Source organism: Chroicocephalus ridibundus, chromosome 8 (genome assembly GCF_963924245.1).
Source record: "Chroicocephalus ridibundus chromosome 8, bChrRid1.1, whole genome shotgun sequence".
Taxonomy (NCBI): domain Eukaryota; kingdom Metazoa; phylum Chordata; class Aves; order Charadriiformes; family Laridae; genus Chroicocephalus; species Chroicocephalus ridibundus.
The window spans coordinates 45713974-45733766 of NC_086291.1; the positions used below are offsets into that span (position 1 = coordinate 45713974).

The 19793-nt window shown below is 41.5% G+C and overlaps 1 protein-coding gene across 5 annotated transcripts; it reads right to left on the reverse strand.

Annotated features, from left to right (window-relative positions):
* Positions 1-1873: 1873 nt before the first annotated feature.
* Positions 1874-19226, reverse strand: LITAF (lipopolysaccharide induced TNF factor). Of its 5 annotated transcripts, none has more exons than XM_063344136.1 (5): positions 18970-19226; positions 9279-9361; positions 5336-5518; positions 4774-4930; positions 1874-4481 (listed from the first exon to the last, which is right to left on the reverse strand). In XM_063344136.1, exons 3-5 carry the CDS (start codon positions 5511-5513, stop codon positions 4373-4375), a joined length of 444 nt encoding a protein of 147 aa, XP_063200206.1. In that variant the 5' UTR covers positions 5514-5518; positions 9279-9361; positions 18970-19226; the 3' UTR covers positions 1874-4372. The 5 variants fall into 5 exon arrangements, with proteins under 5 accessions (XP_063200206.1, XP_063200208.1, XP_063200209.1 ...); XM_063344138.1 differs by lacking the exon at positions 18970-19226 and adding an exon at positions 18813-18861; XM_063344139.1 differs by lacking the exon at positions 18970-19226 and adding an exon at positions 10415-10433.
* Positions 19227-19793: the final 567 nt, after the last annotated feature.

Here is a 19793-nt window from a genome sequence, read left to right on the forward strand (position 1 = left end):
TGAGTCTCAGAGAGTCCTTAATTGCCGGCTTATGGTATCAGTCTCCCCTCAGCCTCCTTTTCTCCAGGCTGAACAACCCCACCTCCCTCAGCTGCTCCTCGTAAGACTTGCACTCCAGCCCTTTCTAGCAATAACGCAACAATCCTCTGGAGCTCACTGAAGTGGTTTGGGGATTTTTTTTTTTTTTTGCCTTTTTTTTTTTGGTTACAAAGACCAGGATGTTGCATGAAGCAAAACATCCAGCCACAAAAGGACTTTCAAGAAGCCTCCTACTTGGTTTATTCTAGACTTGAGCATGACTACTTTTAGCATCTCCAACCCACACAGCCACCTGTTCAAAACAGACACTAGATTTTCAGATTCTTAAACAACAACAAAAAAATATTCCTAACAAAACATCAATTATAAGTGGTAATAAGCACTTTCTTTGAAATCAGCAGGTTTCACCATGCACCTTTTTGTGTCCTCGTTTGAAAAAGTAGTAAGACACTCATCTGATAATTTATTTCTATACTGGATTCACATACAGCATATCATACACAAAGCTATTCACCTCAAAAATACATGAAAAGCCATCCTAAAGATAATGAATTTGTATCACGTTGCAGGATCTTAGAGAAAACAGGAACACAATGGTTAATTTGCTCTAAAATAAGATTGACTTGAACTATAAACATTTCACACCTTTGTCACAGTACTTCCACTTCTCAGTTTTTATTCCCAGTATGACAGTGTATACTCCATTACTCACCTTTTGCTGCTCCATTATGAAGAAAAATTAGCTGGGTTTGAGTACACAAATCACAACTCATTTCTTCAAAAAAGAACTTGTGGTTAGACTGCCAGAAGTGCTTTTAAAAACACCGCAATAAATAGCAGCTTTCTGAAACCCCTCTGCTCTTGCTTAACAACTCCCTCTTGAAGGCTACCAGCTGCTTCTTACTTGTTTTAACAGCTTTTATTTTGGATCCTCTTTGCATGACAAAACAAATTTTATTTCCTTCTGGCTCAAGCCTCATCAGAATTAACTAAGTTTGAACATTGTGCAACTTCTGTCAATTAAAAACAGAAGTCTAATGGAAATAACACTGTCAAAGCGTAACAGAAAGCACTGTCATCCTGGAAAGTTGGGTGAAGCCTTCCCCTACCCCCTCCTTCATTAAAACTGTCGTGCGAGGCTGGAAGATTTCAGATGGCCCACACTCCTTCCTTAGTTATTTGTGGAAACAACATGAGCACATGAAGTCAGCATGCCACTTCTGTATCTATCAAAAGAGGAAATACTATTTGTTATGACTCAACTTGCTTATTAACAAATTAACCAAAAAGTTGCTTAAAAAAAAAATCAATGCATTAGAACAAAATTATTTGAGGTATTAATCTTGCCTTCCTGTATTTTCTGTGCCTCAGAAAAAGAGGAGGGGAAAAAAAAAAAGACAGAAAAAAGTGCATCAGACATTAAAAAAGCAGGGTATTCTCGCATGATTAACAGGGATTCTTTCCAACTGAACATGATGATATTTGATATCTATTTTCTCCCTACTGGTCACTGGTACATAGAAGTGTGGCCATATCTATGTGTGTGTGTTTAGTTGTACTGCAAGTGAAAGTTTTACCCAAAGGAATTTTAACTGAAAAAGTATTTAAAGGGACCAAGTTGCAAGAAAACAACACATTTTCAAATGTGGCTCTGTATGTAAACAGTTGGTTTGCAGGCCAGAGAATGCCATTTATCAGAGACTTGGCCCAAATGAGATTCTGAAAAAAATCTCACCCTCTATTCATATTTCTTGACTTAATTTTAACATTTCAGCCATCCATGTGTTTGGAAACATTCCAAATGCTACAGTTTTCCAATTACAAGCACTAGATATGAAAGACAAAGTTTTTATTTTAAATATTATCAGTTTTAAAAACAAACAGTAACTTCGACGTAATCAAACACAAAGCACTTTCAAACAAAGCAAGTTATATCCTGCATTTGTCTGGCTAAAATAAGTTTAACAAAGCAAGTTACTTTGGCGCATTCTGTATGTGCCAAGAGAACAACAGGAGAACAAACACAGGCTTTGTATTTAAGGAAATTTAAGTACAGAAGGAGCAGCAGAAACTTTTGCAGAATGCTTAATTAGATGGAATAGCTGCCAACATTATGTCTCCTATTCTCAATCCATACGAGGAATTTAAAGACATGCAATGGACTGTGCCCATAAAACAAAACAAAGAAAACCCCACATAATTGTTTTTTCGGTCAGTGTTCTTCTGCATTCTGGTGCCACAACCTCAGATTTTCCAACCATTATTTTGTAGGGAAAAGGAGAGCTAAGGGAATAACAATTTGAAGATTCACCAAATGAATATATGGCAGGATTATCCACACCAGACTGACATGGGTACCAAAAGTACTAAAAACCCTCCCCACCACGCAAGCAAACATCAAGTTTGGGAACAGTGCACACTTCACTGCTTCTTCCCGTCTTGCTCTGATGATAAACTGACAAGTAGTAAGTTTTCAGCGAAATCCAGTGCTGGGGGGGGGAAATACTCCTTGACAGTAGCACATGTGACTCGTATTAAGTTAGAACCACTGCCTGTGTCATTAGACAGAAAATTCAATGGAGCATCACCCAGGCCCTTAAAGAACATGGAAAGCATTACAGTGCTGCAGCAGCAGACAAAAAACGCAAGCTTGTATCATCACAGCAGAAAGCTACAAAATTACCAACTTTTTTATCTCCATCATTCTCTTGCCAGTTAGTAGCTATTGATGTAAATTCTTATGGTACAGGGAGAAATGATCAGAAACCTTTTCCAAATGCATAATGCTCTTAAACCACTTGCACACAGACCCACAAGCAGCAGCAGTTTGCAAAAACTAACTAACATCAGGCTTAGAGGTTGTATTTGTGGTCCACAAAACTCCTGCATTTCAAATTTGAAGTGCTGAAAGACTTTTCAAAAGTTAACTTATACCAAATATTTATAGAAGGCACATTCAGCAAGAACAGTAAATGCAGTATTTTTTATTTGTATTTATTTTAGCTTTTTACTTTTACAGAGATTAATACAGTGTTAGCATCATAGCCTTGTTCAAACACCTGTCTGCCTTTTCTAGACAGGTATCATTCAAATGCATCGAGATGTTATTTGGACTAAGCCTGCTCCTTATGACGTGGTGAAATACTTCAACCTTCAGAGCCTCATTCTCTAATTTTTTGTGATCATCATCTTAAATAAGCACATCCAGCTTAAGTTTCTGAAAGCAGAACTTCTCTTTCATTTAGAAAAATCATTTAGAAAAATCAGAGCACAAGTCGAAATAATCATGAGAGAAACTCCTTAACAAACGTGTTACCTTCTTAATGAAGAAACAGTAATTAACAAACAGATCAACGATTAAAAGCCCAGGTCCTGTATCTGTGTTTTGCAGGTGGAATTCAAGCCTTAAGATTGGATAAACCCGCCTACAGATATGTATGATCTATCAGCTGATTTACATAAAGGTACAAGGAAGTTTTCCAATGCTATAACCAAGGCTCTATGGGCATTTCCACTGGGGTGGAGAGAAGAGAACACTTCACAGACTTATAAATCAGCAGTAAAAAAAAAAAAAAACAAAACAAAACACAAAACCCAACCCACCAAAAACCACTGAACAAATATCTATTAAAAAAATCCTGTATGAACATCTTTACTGCAGTCTAGGACTAGACTGGAAACTGGCAAGGAAATTCAGGTACTAGACTGAATCACCATTGATGCACAATAACCTGAGTTGTCCATTTGGTAAAGCAGCCTCCATGAAGGAAACAGCCTTTAGGTTTGGTTCTCTTTCAACTAAGAGAGTTTTAAAGTGAATTTTAGTGCTATTGAAAGATGCCAACAAATCAATTCTTTTGTCAAAGAAGGGCACCTGTCTCAGAGGCAAGCAGCTCCCTGCCAGTTTGTAAACAGTGCTGCTGCAAAAGCATCACCACCAAGCATGAGACTATATAGGTCTCCATAGACATTCTCCTCCTGGTTTATGCCCAGACTGTAAGCAAGCACACCAGTGTGCAACATCATTGAGACAAGATTAACTGAAGAACATCACCAACCTGTTTTGCATAAAGCAGAAAGGGAAAAAAATCAGTTGCTAACAACTGGTGCTGGACTGAGCGGCCCATAAAGATTACATATGCTTTTTACAGACCTAAGTCAGAATCCTCTCAAGCAAATTCTTATTCAAACAATCTAGCAATAAACATTACTTTTGATTGGTTTCCAGTGACAGAATGCATAGAAACAACCATAAGACTCCTTGAAGCTTCAGAAAGGGCTTGTAGAGGTGCTAACCAACTTCATCATTTAATCATCAGTGTTTAAACATTGCCTACAAACGTTTGTAAGAACCAATAAGAGCACCACATTTCGGACAGGTGTGATCCACATCTTTTAGGGCATCGATGCAGAAGGGAATTAAGCAGCAGCCAGCTATACACCTGCAATGCAAAGAAAAAAAACAATCAATCTGTGTTACATACACAAGAAGGTAAAAATATATTTCCTGCAAAGGCCATCAGTAAAGCTGGTGCCATGAAGCTATAAGAAGAACTTCTAGAGCTGCTTTAAGGTCCTATAGGACTTAAATGCAGATGCAGGCTATTCAAACCATAAAGGGTCAGGTCCCAGACAGAATGAGAAAGCAACAAAGCTGAGACCTTTGTTATTGCTTAGAGCTATAAAAGATCATGTAAGAAGAGAAAAATAAAGTGCAAATTGAAATCAACCTACCCAAGCAGGCAGAGGCCACCACATGACAGCCAAGTCAAAGCTCCCGAGTCATACGAGAGACGTGTCGTTATCATCTGGTTACAGGAGGGGCAGCACATCTGAACCGGGCGGTCATAAAATACTACTGGTTGCTGCACATACACTGTCTGAACTGTAACTGAGCAGAGAAATATGCTGTTTACTCAATGGGTAAATAAGGAAAAAAGGATAGTTAATCAACTTGCTCTGAGCTAGAACCAGCTATTACTCTGAAATATTTGAGGCTCAGAGCAATGAAATGCACAATGATAAAGAGAAATCACCTTGGCATTTCCTAATGCAGAAACACACCGTTTTAAGAATAAGGCTGCATTAAAAACCGCAGAAAGCCAAATGATGTTATTGATATCAGTTCACACTGAACAATTCACAAGAATCTGTTCACCTTATTCCCTTCAAAATATTTTCTGGAAGGTGGGGAACACCTGTGAACCACGATCTTTCATCTTCTGCACAGCACCCACTACACACAGCCACTTGATACCTCCTTAACATGAGGTAGAGCAGAGTTTTTGAGGCTTACCAGGGTTATTCACTGGTGCAGGCTGTCCCATGTATGGGGGAGGGTTCATTCCCTTCCCATCTGGTTTCTGGCCATGTTCTGGGACAGGATAGGCATGAGGATGGCTCACGTTGATTCCTATTGTTTCCTCATAAGAAGGTGGCGCAGATGGGACAGGGACACCACTTGGAGTAGACATTGTATCTAAAACATAATAGAGAGAAAATTATAACAAAAGACATTATTTATTGAGGGCAAGTGACAACTAATTAGGCTCTATTCAGACAGAAATCAAGAAGATAACTAGATTAAAATGCACCTTTTACCAGCATAAAATTTATTGACTGTTATTTGTTTCTGATAGTATTAAATGTTAATCTTGATTTCATTGGTTTTGCTTCCCTCCCTCTTCCTTTTCACAGGATAGTTTTTACACTTCTCCCCACTACCAATTCTTCCTTTATAAATTAAAAATCCTACAACAGGGACATGAGGCATCTTTATTAGTATACTAAGCCATCTGGCAGTTTCTCCCAATTCTCCAAGAACAGTATTTCAGATCCTTCTCATTCCCCTGAAAACAAAATCAAACAGTACGATAGGCCACATGGTAGTTACTAACATGAGCCTGATTTGTGATGAAGCTCAAATATTAAGATGATGACTATTTATCTCTGCTGTGATTTGAAAAAAAAAAGTTTATATTGAAAAAAAGCAAACAAACAATTAAGTACATCCAACTCAACTCAACGCTTTTACGACTCTCAAGTATTTCTAAGGTTGCCATTTTTGCTGCTTACTAAAGTTTTCATGAGTTTGTTAATACGACTTTCCTCCACCAATTGTTATTTCATAACAGAGTGTAAGAATGCTAACCATTACCTCTTCCCAAAGTGGAAAGAAATTACTGTGATTTCAATGCAGACTTCCTCTCTTTCTCCCTGTCTACACACTTCCGATACTCTGCCCACTAACTCCTTTGTTGAACAATCTCTCACGGCATCAATGCTGATTAAGCATCTCCTTTTTTCTCTTCCTCCTAAGGACCATCAGACAGCTCTCCGAGAACCACACTCCGTTCTCTGTTGTTGCACATTCGATCGCTCTGTATACATGCAAGTCTTTTCACTCAGTACTATTTGGGAAGGGCAACCTGTATTTGGAACATTAATTCTATATTCTTACAGTAATATAGAATGTATAATTAACCATAGGACTAGTATGAATAAAAGGAGTAAGACAAATTGCACGGATGAGGAGGCAAAAAAGGAGAAAAAAAAGTATGCTAAGTAAAAATACTCACAACAATATAGCATTACTTTCAAAGCTTATTGCTTTGAAAACAGCAGCTTGCTGGATATATGTAGTGGCTTGTGGTGTGAGACACCAGGCATTCTAAGCTCAACCATTCCCCTCATTGTTCATATCACATCTTGGGACACCACTGCATTGCACAGTAGTAACAGGACCTAAACATACACAACTTAGCTAACTCGGTAGTCACGTGCTTCAGAAAGGTATTTGCAAGGTTCACAGCCCAACTTCCTTTTCTACCTTATACCAAAATGTCACCTCCTCCAGAGAGATGAGTGGTTAAGTACAGACACAAGCTGATTCAAAGCTGAACAGTAAAGATCAAAGTTCAGGCCTGGTTAAACTCTCAAGGCCAACCAGCAGACAATCCTTTCCTCACAAGCTACACTGTGGATTTTTACAATCCAGGAAGTATGCTGTAACTTGGCTGCCCAATATGCAGTCACTACACAGAAAGACAAGGAAAAGAACAGTGAAGAATCAAAGAGAGTAACATTGCCCGTGAAGACTTGCTGGCCCAGAAGACAAGGGCCGGGGGAAGAATCTCAGCATAAAACCTGAAAAACATGACTAATCCTTAAAATTGTTAAATTGCCTTTGAGGAACTTTAGTTCCTGAGTAAATGGAAGATCAGAATTTCTTTCACACTGAAATCATGCATAGACACAGCAGACAGTGGAGGAACAACAGTCAGGGGAGAACCAACCTACAACTCTTGTGCAATGACCTAGTGCACCCCCACAGTGGCCTGAATAATCCTTTTAAGCTGGAATGATTACTTTATCAGAGAATTTACTATTCCAAAGTAGAGATAACTATTGTGAAACTATGCATCTACAACCACCTTCTCCCAGATTACCTCATTCTATTCTGTTTATGTGTGCAGATAAAATCCAGAATTCATTTGATGTTTTCAGTATATTGTAGTGCTTAAAAGCACCCGTTTAATGACCAAATGCATCAACAAGATTCATCCCAGGAAAGAACGTAGCTATTCTGTGCACAGATACAAAACTTTTCCACTGAAAAAGGATCTTCTCGTCACCATTTCAACACATTTGTGTAGCAGCCACCCTGAGGTCAAAGCATCACAGACTTCTAAATTAACATGTAGAGTCCTACTATTAGTGAGCTATGAAAGAACTGCCTAATAAACCCCCTTTTTCCTTTGGTCTCCTAAAATCTGGCTTTTTGTATTGTTTAAAATGCATGTCTTTCCACCTATCCCCCAATGAATGTACCAGTTCTTCTAAATGAAGAATGCAATCAGTTCAGCAGCTAGACTGCAGAGAGGGATCCAGCAGATCTACCAGTCCAGAAGGTGAATATAAGCTGACAGTGCCATGAAAACGGCACACAACATGCAGAGATGTGTAAGCAAAGCCAGTATCTGTATGACAGCTGAAAAAGTTCTGCTGCTCTGGGAAAGCCCCCATGGGAGTACAGTATCTAAGAAACAAATGGGTGAACAGATTCCAAAGAAAAGCACCAAGAATAATCAAAGGCTAGAAAAGAGGACTTCTGAGAAAAAGCCAAAGAAATCGACCTTCCCTAGTTTCAAAAGACTAGAAAGAATAATGAAGACAAACACATAGCAACAAAGAACTAAACAAACTCCTCTGAGTGTAAACTTTAAGGAAAACTATAAGAAAAGCTTTAAAATAATAAGCTTTTCACTATGCCTATTAATAAGACTATTCAAGCACTAGATAAATTATCAAGAGAGTTGTGGAGCCTTCCCTCCTGAAAGTTTTAAGAATAGTTACACGTCAGAAATTATGCATCATTCAGCACTAAGTGGATTAGAGAACTTCTTCACATCCCTTCCAACTTAATTTTCCATTATTTCAACACTTGCTTTTGAAAATAAATGCAACGCCTTTTAAACACCTACTTTTATGCAGGCTATTTCAGAGGGGAGATGCTACACCTTCTGAAGAAAGTAAGGTCCAATCCTGAACAAACTGCTTGCAAACAACCCCCTGCCCCTAGAGATCATTCCAAGACTGGATCTAGAACTAACTGAAAACCAACTAACAAACCAATCATTATTATAAAGAGTTTCTGAGTACCAAACTTATTCAAGCTTCAAATAAGGTAGTAACTGCAGTGAATTGATATGGCGACAAGCATTAATTCAAGAATTAAATAGTAATGGAAATGAAGGTGAGGGGGACGTTCTAGAAAGGATTTTCAGCACTTTATTTTAGCTTAGGCAACACTGACAGCCTGGGTTAGTAATTAAACTGTGTGTCATACTTCCCTATGAAATTACTTCGGGCACTAATAGACTTTCCATAGTTTCCATTTGCACTTTGCTCCCTGCAAATAGGTACAGAGCAGCTTATAACTTTATTCATGTTTTACAGACACATTCTTATATAAAATACCACTGATACAGACACGCTTGGGAAGAGCAACTAATGTATAATACCTGATTACAAAGACAACACATAATTAATATTATAAACCAACCCCAGGTCATATAAAAAGTGATACAGAATCTTAAGCCTCCACATAGGATAGGGAAGGCTTGAATTTCTAACACCTTGAACTGTACCCAGCTACTTAGGAAATAGCAGCGATTTCCTAACTGAGAGATAAAAAGACACAAAAGCAAGCTGATGGCAGAAGCAGAAAATGAACTCACAGGTTTTATCTTCTTAAAGCAGACTCTCAAATACTGCTCCCAAATAATTCAAAAGGGAAGACTGCTCGGTGATGGGTACCTGACTGCAAGAAAAGACAAAGGATAAGATGGGTAACACGGAAGTCAAATACACAAAAAGGTGTCTCGGTAGCGTATATGCAAACCATTAGGCAACATTAAAGCTATCTCAAACCAGAATATGCAAACACTGAAAGACCAACAAGCACGTTAAAGGCAATACCAGGCCTTTTATACTGATACACAAGAAGTTTCCATTTACATCTGGAAGTTTCAGATCCAAAAGCCACTAAGCGCAGAGAAGAACTGAGCAATTCTAGCTTCTGTTCCCAGACTCTCACTACTTTTTTGCTTTGAGTCTTTAGAAACGCATGTGGTCAGACAAGGACCAATGGCTTCAGCTACCCATCCCACATCATTCTTCTACTCTTCATAAAAAAACCCTCTTCTATTCCAGGTGCAGAATGGTAAGGTGGACATTGACTTCACTGTGCCCAGCTGCACTCTGACTTTGGGCACATGAGTCAGACTCCAGAGAAGAACTAATAAAGCAGCAAACGCACCAGCTCCCTCCTCCAGATTTTTCTTTTTTGTTCATTTGCTCAAGAGAAAGAATAATAAGCACTTAGAGCTGCAAGCACTCAGCCCAAATAATTTGCTTCACAAGCACACACTGCAACACCATTAGCATGGGACAAAGCGCCCTTCCAGTTCATTCCTTTCTGCAGAGGTCTATTGCTCTACGTACAGAAGAAAGTTGGCATAAAGGCAGGGAAAAGGCTGGTAAAAGCCAAAGCATTCCCAAACCACTCTATTCAAATGAAACCAGATTAGTTACTTATGCTCGCTGGAGAGACCAGGAAGACAAGTAACAAACACTACCAAGAGAAAGATGCATGGATACCTGATACCGTAAACTGGCAATTAAGGACTAAGACTCAATTTTGGAATGTTAGAAAGCAGGCATTCTTTATTGCAGTGCTGGGCACACAGGGGATCACTCCGCCCAGTGTGCGCGCTGAGTTGTTCAACTACAAAGGTTATAAGCAATCAGAATTACATATTCATGACCTTTCCCAGAAATGATTAACATATTCATATTATCACCTAGAACTCACTAATACATGCAAACGTCCTTGACGCATGTGCACCCATGTCCATTGGTGGTCTGCCAGGGTCCTCTGGTGGTCGTCGATAGTCTTCCTCACGGTGTCCGCTGGTTGAACTCGATCTTCGCACATACTCAGTTTGTCTTTTGGCTTAGTTTGCAACTCCTGTTCTCACAGAACTAGCTTATTCTAGCATCTCTCCCTATCTATTCTACTCAAGGATGCAATGTCTCAAGACTTCCTTTTATCCAACTAAACCTAGCAGATGTCTAACCCATCTGCTTACAAAGCATTTCAAACTTACCTACATCATTCCAGTAAGGAGGGAACCATATGTTCTTTTTAACTCAGTATCAGTAAGGCCCGAGGGGCCTTCCACCCCAGCGTTTTGTGCTGTTCAAGGCTACTGTATCACCAGCTACTGCATCATACCCTTCTCTCCAATGAAGGGTGCAGCACAGTTCTCTGTCACTTTTAGAACTGCACTAAAGCCACACAAATTTGGGGGAATGAAAGCCTTTTGAAACTGTTGAATACTTAGTAAAAATCAGTGCTGCGCAGCAGTTTTTGCAGGGTTTCGCACTTTATAAAATTGTATTTCAGCTAATTCAAACACTCCCCCCCTTTTTAATTCCTAAACTCGAACTCCATGCAGCAATCTGAAACCAGAAGCAGGGTCTGCATTTGCTCCCTACCCAGAACTGCCAATTTAAACACGGCAAAAGAATTTGCAGGCTATACCTTAGAAAAAGCATACCACCTGGCTAAACCTTCTTTTTATCTTGCTCTTGGAGAAAGTGAATTGAGTTAGAAATTCTAAGGTAACTTCTCTGAAGAACTTATTAACCAAGCGTTCATTATAAAGCCAAGATTCTTACAGCCTTCTGTCATGGGCTTCAGGGTTTGTATCTGACTGAAATCATCCAAGGTAAAACTTTGACTTGAAAGTAGCAGTATGCTCAGAGGAGCAACACACCGCAGAAGGATTCAGCAGGGTTATATCTCATCAGACAAAACAACTGTCCAATAACATCTATGTAATTAATTAAACTATAGACTATGACCTACATGGTTTTTAAAACAGCTGCACAGCATTCCTCAGTACACCCTCCAACAACAAGAGTTTGTAAAATGCTGGGCAGTTTCTTCAGAAGGCTAACTGAAATATCAAACTGTAAAACCTAGTGTAGATGAGGAAGACTCTTACTCTGACCTTCTTCATCAAGATGCATACCGGCATTACAGGGAGAATAAGAAAGAGTGTACGTTTATCACAGTCCAGAAGCTACACAGATCTTACTTAACAGGTTGCCCTGTGATATCCTATACCTGCTACATCTGCCAGATAATACACATTCATACATTAACTTATGCCATTGCCTGTTCTAGAAAGGGAAATGTGTTCAAGGGTCCCTTCCTGCCAAGGGGCAGATTCACTCTCAGAACATTAGGGCACCATTATCTGTGTCATACTCCCAAATTCAGAGACAAACAAAGCTACAGGGTTGCAGTCATCTTCCCCTTCTCTCCTCACACTCCATTCATGATGCAGACCAGTCAGGGTCAGAGTCTGGCTCACACGCCTTTCATGCTTCTTCAGCTAGTGATAAATCACCGTAACTGCAAATTGTCCTCTCCACACCCAAAATAGAATACATATTTATTACCATCTTCTGATCATAGGATGCATCTCCCAACTTATGAGAATTTTTGATATTGCCCAGATTGGTATATGAGCATTACGTAGTTTAAAACTGCATCCTTCTTCTGAAGACAGGATGCAAATGTGCATTCTAAGAATGCAGAAAAATACCTTTTGCCGAAAGACAAACAGAAAAAAAAAGAGGAGGAGAACAAGTCAACAGCAGAAAGGTAAGTCAAGTCATTCATGCCCTACCTAACAATTAGATGAATCATTAAGCAACAATTCTTTTAATCCCCGTTGGTTTCCTGGTCTGCACAGGAGTCTAGTAGAAATGGACTCTGCAGCAGCACACAGGTAACAGCAACAGCACCTCAAGGGTAACTGTGGGTAGATAATCTCTCTGCCCCTTACCAGGAGGGGATAAAAAGAGGTCTGCGCAGTTCCCACACTAACACACCACGCGAGGAGAAACTTACACACAGAAGTGTTGCTCCTGGGAGGCTGGAGAAGATGGAGGAAACTGTAGAGTCATCCCTCTCCCCCTGTCCAACCAAACCTGAGCCTGGCACCTGCTTTTGATGCAATAGCAAGTACGGCTCCTCTAAGAATGGAAGAGCAAATACACATGCTACCTTACAGAACAATTTTCTTTATCTGAAATCCTCCTTGGCTATTCAGGTACAGACCAAAAATACCCTGCTTGCTTTTAAATAGGCTCCCTTGAAACTAAATAATTATGTCTGTGTTTGCTTGAAGTCCTTCCAAAACAAACTTTACTATAAAGAAAATACAATTTTTAGTCTCTATCAGAGTGTATGTCTATCATAAGACATTTTTATAAAAGATAAGCATTGTTAGGTACATGAAAGTTTTAAACTAAGAACACTTCAATTGTGTGGTACCGATTTACAACTTTCCTGCTTTTATCAGAAGAAATTTATAGCCTTAAAGCATTGCAACAGCAAGCGTCCTAAATCAATCGAAGACTGTTTTCTAGCAAAAAAAAAGATCCAATTTGCCACTTCAGCTGCCTACCACTATGTAGCGAGTTTTCAGCCACATCAGCTCCTTAGTCTCACCAGCCACACAATAGCATAAACGCTGGAGTTATAAGGGGAGATGGCAACAACACTAATGCAACAGAACGTAAGCAGGTCGTGAAACCAGACCCAACATTTCAGACCATCTGTTTTCACTTTCATAGCGCATCATTCCAAAACTCGAAATCAATACATACACGCTCTCATCAAGAGGAGGGACACTTCTGTTTCACATATTTATTACGATGACTTAGAAAAGAAGTACATAGTTTATTTTTATCTCCCACTGTAAGGAAATGTTGCTGAATGGGAATTTATCTGAATATATTACCTCAAATTGCTTTCTAGAGAATTTTTACAACACACTAGCAAAGATGCCATGCAAGACAAGGCAAAGACAAGAAAATAAAATAAGTCTGCATCAGACTATCCAAGTGATGAACAAGGTGGCAATATCATCAAAAAAGCATACTTTTTATACGAGTGTAATAAGTGATTATTTTCTTAGATTTCTTAACAGTTTTCATTTGGAGGGGACTTTTATTGAATGGCGTATATGTTGGATGAAAAGAAACAAGACAGATTTAAATTTGATCATTCACGCTTGCAGGCAAAACAGCAGATCCCAAGCAGGGACACACTAGCTTCTACCCAGGATGAAGACACAATGGCGGGCACCAGCTGTTGGGAGCACAGCAGAGGAGATGCCAGGAGAAATGGGGCCAGAGGAAGGCTGCAAAAACAGTGTGGCATGTGAGGGGCTTCAGCTAAGCAAGGGAGTAGACACCACACAGAACAAAACCAGAAGATGCACGTGGTAGCCAGAAGCATGAGAGCCAAGCTACTGTTTCCCTGTCACTGCCATCGAACCCCGAAAGCTTGCAGCTTGTCTCAGAAACTCCTGCCACACTCTCAACTCCTGCTGCTCTATTCCCAACCAAATCTCCTTCTCCTGGATATAACGTCCTTTACATATCCCCACTGCCCAAGCTTATTCCAAAACGCTACGCACCTCAATTGGAAAGACATTACCCAAAGACATTAAACTAGGTAGGCCCCAAAGCGCAGAGTACAGCACACCCTGCACTGGGTGGGGAGAGAAACATGTGGGGGAAGTCTCAGGCACTAAGAAAATAATTAAAAAGAAAAAAAAAGAGGTTTGACTGACTTGGGTTGTTGTTGGGTTCTGCTGTTAAACACAGCAGAAACTTGCTGGTTATAGACAATGTGATACCTGATCTTTTAAGTCAGGAAAACACCCACTGGGAATACCAGCAAAATCTGTAGGCAACACACACAAGGCCAAAGAATGGCTTAACTGAAAGGAAACAGAAGGTATGACTGGACAGTTTTTACTAGAAGCAAACAAAAGGTACGGTAAACTAGCCAGATAATAATGCAGAATTTCCCCACTGGGACTGTAGCTGGCTGTAAATAATTCCGTAACAAGAACGGAAGTAGGAAACACACTTTGAAATAGAAAGCTGTAACAGAATATGAAGTCAAAGGGCCTTCAACAACCTCACCTAAGTAGGTCCCTAAGCAGGCCGCTGATCTAAATGACCTCCAGAGATCCCTTGTCCAACCTAAATTACCCTATAATAACCCAGAAAACAGAAGTTAGCTTAGTGTACTAGAAAAAGATTACAAAGGTCCAGTTCCATTTTATCCATACACTAAAGACTAAATACTAAGTTATGACAAAACTGATGCAACAGATACCAGTCATCATGTAAACAAAACAAATCAATTTGCTTTAACGACTTCTTCAACGAGGATAATTCTCCAGAAAACTGCCTTAATTGCCGGGCTGTCTCCATTGCTTGGATCAGGTCAGAGAAGTACTAATTCATTCCAAGTACAGAGACTGGCAGCAACAATAGGAACCATATGGCTATTAAATACTCATTCTGCCCCAAGTACCGTTGTACACCTAATGGAATGCAGATTCTGGATCAGCATCTTGATGTCAAAAGGAAGCTCGGCTTTATTAGTAGACCTGACTTTTTTCCTTACTTCATAAGACATAATGTAAATACACCTATTTGAGAAAACAGGAATTTCAAACCATTTTAAGACGGGCTTGATTTTCTTGCTTTTTTTGTGAGATGCTCTAAAAACTCCAGTCTATCATGGTTCCAAACTTTGTAGTAAGTTTTAGCCTTAACTCATAACCATCTTCTCTTGTGGCTACATCATCCTTTAAGCAGTTATATATCCTAATGTTTATCTCATACACTTCTACTAATGTAACTTCTCAACCGAGTTCTGAACAACTGTCTCCTGCCTGGTAAACCTTTGCTGGTCTTACAATGCCCATGTTGTCTCTTCACCACTCATGTCTGTACTGTCCATGTCAACACTGCTGCCCTCCAGGATCACCCATCTTCTCCTTTCCACACTGTACCTTGGAATAATCAACTACTACCACACACCAGCTGCGTTAAGTGCAGAGTTCAGTTATGCAGCCAGTCACCCTCGGTGCCTCTGTAGCCATGTGGGCCAACTCCCCTGATGAGTCAGCAGCCGGCACTTAAATTCCTTATCGTATATACCACCTACACACCTGTCCACATACAAAAAGAAAAAAAGAAATCTAAAACTGTTGTTGGTTCCTGCTCTGGTAAGCTACTTACTCAGCCTTTTCTTCACTTACCATCCAAAAATCTCTCCCTTAAACCTTCAACTACAAGGATACTCTGTGGACACATATCTCCAGACTGCAAACCTCAAAGAAAACCTTATTTCTAAACAACATAAACAAGTTCATTTGTAATCCCTTACCGCTCTTCTCCAACCAGGCCAATTCACATACATGTTTCCACGGTCATTCTTTAAAGTTTCTTCACGCTTTTTCTGACCATGTCTCTCAGGTCAAAAAGCCCTTTCAACACCTGAAAGATGCCTACAGAGAACTTCGAAGGTACAAAAGACAACACAAAAAGGAAAAGAATTTCACACTTAAGTATCCGATTAGGGCTGGCGTCACTCCATCCACACAAAGTACATATAAGACCCAGCACACAAGCTTCCCAAAAATGACACAAACCTCTCTGCTTTCCTGGAGTGCAGAAAAGTCTCTGGAATACTGCTGATTGCCTTCCTTACACGACACAGATTTCATTAGGATTTCAGTGAAGTCTATAAACATTTCTACACAGAACTTGTCACAACTTTGTTCACTCTTCCAGGTTACACAGGACTAATCTGCTATACTGGAGGCATGGTAATACATCAGTAAACACTTCTAATATTTATACATTTCAGTAGTCACACGGTCTTCCCAGTAGACTAAGCAGAAATGCGGAAAGGTTTATTAGAAAGGGAATTGTGTACTCAGTCCAGTGTGGGTTTTCCAGTAGCCACGTAGCCCCGACAAACACAGAGCTGGTACTGAAGGACAGACGTGGCTACAGGCACAGTGTGTACACAGAACAATAATTCTGAGAACAGGCATTGCTCTTTCACACCCTTCTCATATTCACACCACAGCTTTGGCAGACTGAAGAAGGAAGAAGACAGCAGTCAAAGATGACTAAACTCTGTAAGTTTTTGTGACGGTATTTGTAGTATTAAATATTCCACAGCTATACTTTTAAAAACCACTGAACTCATTTCTTTAGAAAAATAAGTTTCCCCTTGTGATTAAACTACAGAGCTGAATGCTGATCAACTGCCCCCAGTCACAGCGTGCTGGTTTTGCCTGAGGGTGCACAAAAAGTCGGGAGGAGACACAGCCGGGACAGCTGACCCCAACTGGCTGAAGAGATATTCCATGCTGTATGACATCATGCTCCGCAATAAACGCTGGGGGAAGGTTGGTGGGGGGCTGCTGCTCGCGGGCCGGCTGGGCATCAGTCAGTTGGTGGTGAGTGAGCAGCTGTGTGGTGCTTAGTTGCCAGCTGGGGTTAAACCACAACACACAGCTACTTCAGCTGCACAGACACTGTGCAGCCAAAGACCATCCTCACCTCTGCTTCACTGAGGAGGGAGTTCTAAGACGTCAACACCCCTTCATAGATTTCAAAATGGTCATGATCATAATTTCCAGCATGAACGTTTATAGTCTTGATATTTAACATTCAATACTTATTTTTAAATGATGTTGCATTTTTCACTTCTTACCACTGACTAGTTTTGGACAGCTGGTTCAATTTAAAAATGACTGCTATGCTTTTTTTGCCTTTTCACCTTTTTTTTTCCTTTTCCTCCCTTTCTTGAAGACAGATGCAAACACGTCTCAGGTCTTTGCTGCGCTTGGCAACATCCCTGGTATGGCAACACCTCTCCTGTGCCTTCCTTTTCTTTTTTCAAAGTTAAAGTTTCAAATCTGAAGCACAGGTAACATTTACCAAGTACTACAGTGAATGGTATAAAATTAAAACCAAGTATCAGTCCCTTTAATTGATCTATCAAAACAGAAATTCCTAATAAAGAACAAGATGACATCAGGACTACAAAACAATCTCTTCAAAATACTGAGTTTTGTGGAGGTAACCACAACTTCAGTTCTTCAACTGAATTTTGATGATGTCCCTTCTGCTTTAAATGTCAACTTTGATGAGACATTTGAACTATTACTTCATACAGCCAGTGCAAACATGTGTGTCTCAATCCTGGGCACTACTTGAAGCTCAGCCAGGGGACAAGAGAAAGGGTAAAAACCCACCTCTTTGCTTGGCGTTGGAAAAAAAAAACCCAAACCAAAACCAAAAAGAATTGCTTACAAATACAGCTTTCCTAACCCAGCTTAGCCAAGGAAATATGTTGTTGCCCTTTCCTTACTCTTTATCTCTTGCTAAATTTTGACATGATTTAATGCCTTAAATTAAAGAATTCCTACTCAGTCCCCTTCACTAGAAATCCCAAGTTGCTCGCCAACACCACAGGTAATTACAGGGGCTCCCTGCATAGCAGTTTAAGACAGCTGCTGATCAGCAGCAACAGGTTGAAGGCTAATCTTTTTTTTTTTAAACAATCAGGCAGGATATACTGGTTTCTCGGAGCACTTGGGATTTTTGCAGTGCACCGCAGCAAGCCGTAACACAGCACTTGCTTGGGCCACTATCTTGGTTGTCTGAACTCCAGACAGCAGTTTACCAACCTCCTAGTTTACCAACCTGCTGAGAAATAGTATTTTAAAGTTGAATAAATTTCCCAGGTGCTCGTGAGAGAATAAAATTCAGTAATAATTACAAAAAAAGACTTAGATATATTATTATTTTAGTCAGACAACAAATGCCATTCAGGTCAAGCTGAACTTTATACCGGCAAAACAGAAGTGGTACTACTACGCAGTGTGTTCTCCCCAGCAGCAGAGATTACAGACGTTTCGTATGCTACTTTTACCAAGTAACCAACGACCTCGGAAGAATCCTGTGAGTGGCTTCCACTCGGTGCTGGCGAGGCCAGCAAACGTCCTCCCCGGGCCCGGGCAACGAACGGCCGCTGCGCCGTCTCCAGCCCGCTCCCCGAGGGAAGGGACGCTCCGCCCGAGCCCGGTCGTCCCTGCAACAGTTGGGTTTCGCTTCTCTCACGGCTCCGGCTCCGGCTCCGGCTCCGGCCTCGCCCGCAGCACCCCCGCGGGCAAGGGCCGCCTCCCACGGCCGCTCCCGGCCGTCCCGTCAAGCCCCAGCTTCCCCCAGCGCCCCGGGGGCTCCTGCGCGGCGGAACCGACCCGCGGGGGTCCGGCCCTGCCTGGGCGCCGCGGCAGGGGGCTCACCGGCCTCGCCAGGAGCCGGGCAGGGCAGAGCTCGGTCCCCCCGCAAGCGGCCCCGGCAGCGGAGCAAACCCCCCGCCCCGCCGGCCGCGGGTCCGTCCGTCCGCAGCCCAGGCTCCGGGCGGCGCAACAGAGCCCGGCGCGGCCCCGCGGCCCTTACCGCTCCGCAGCGGGTGCCCGGCGGCCCTCCTCTCCGCTCGAGTGCGGCACCGTCCCGCAGGGCTTGTCCCGTCCCCACCCTCGCCTTCCTCCGCCCCTTCCCCCGGGAGCGGCGCGGCCGAGCCGGGGGCAGGAAAAGGGAAGGGGGAGGGAAAAGAAAGTCCGTGGAAGCGCGAAGTGCCTGGCGGGCAGCGGCGCCAGCCTCCCGCCCACGCCACGGGCGGCCAGGGCTGCCGGGGGCTGCGCGGCTCCGGCCAAGAGGCTTACTCATAGACTGACAAAACAAGCGACCTGCAACTTCCCCGTAATCAGCGTAGCCACGCTCCAGGAAGCGCAAGAGGAAAACACCCTCAATTCCATCATACCCCTGATGTTACCAACATCAGTTACTTCAGACAACACCGCATATGAGGAGACATAAAATGATCAAAGAAACCTTCAACAGATACAGCGATTTTAACTAGTGCCTTTACAGGCAATTAAATTGCATTCAGTCTTTGGAAAATACAGAGTATGTCACTCCTTCCTCTATCCAATGCAACTGCTCAACGATAAGAACAAAAAACGAATTACTGGCCAGATCCCTGACAGGGATTCAACAGGGACTTCACCCACTGTAGTTTAGGGGAACCAGTTAGCAATAGTGCTTTAATCTACTTTAGATTGAAGGGAGTCAATAACCCCTGAGGGCTCAGCAGGGATTGTGCGTTAGGCCTTTTGCCTGAAAACATGTAAAATCCGTTAAAGTCCTATTTTTGTGTTTAAATCCTTTCTTGGATCTCACCCTAAATAACATGTATAAAGCTTCAATTCAAACCCATTCCA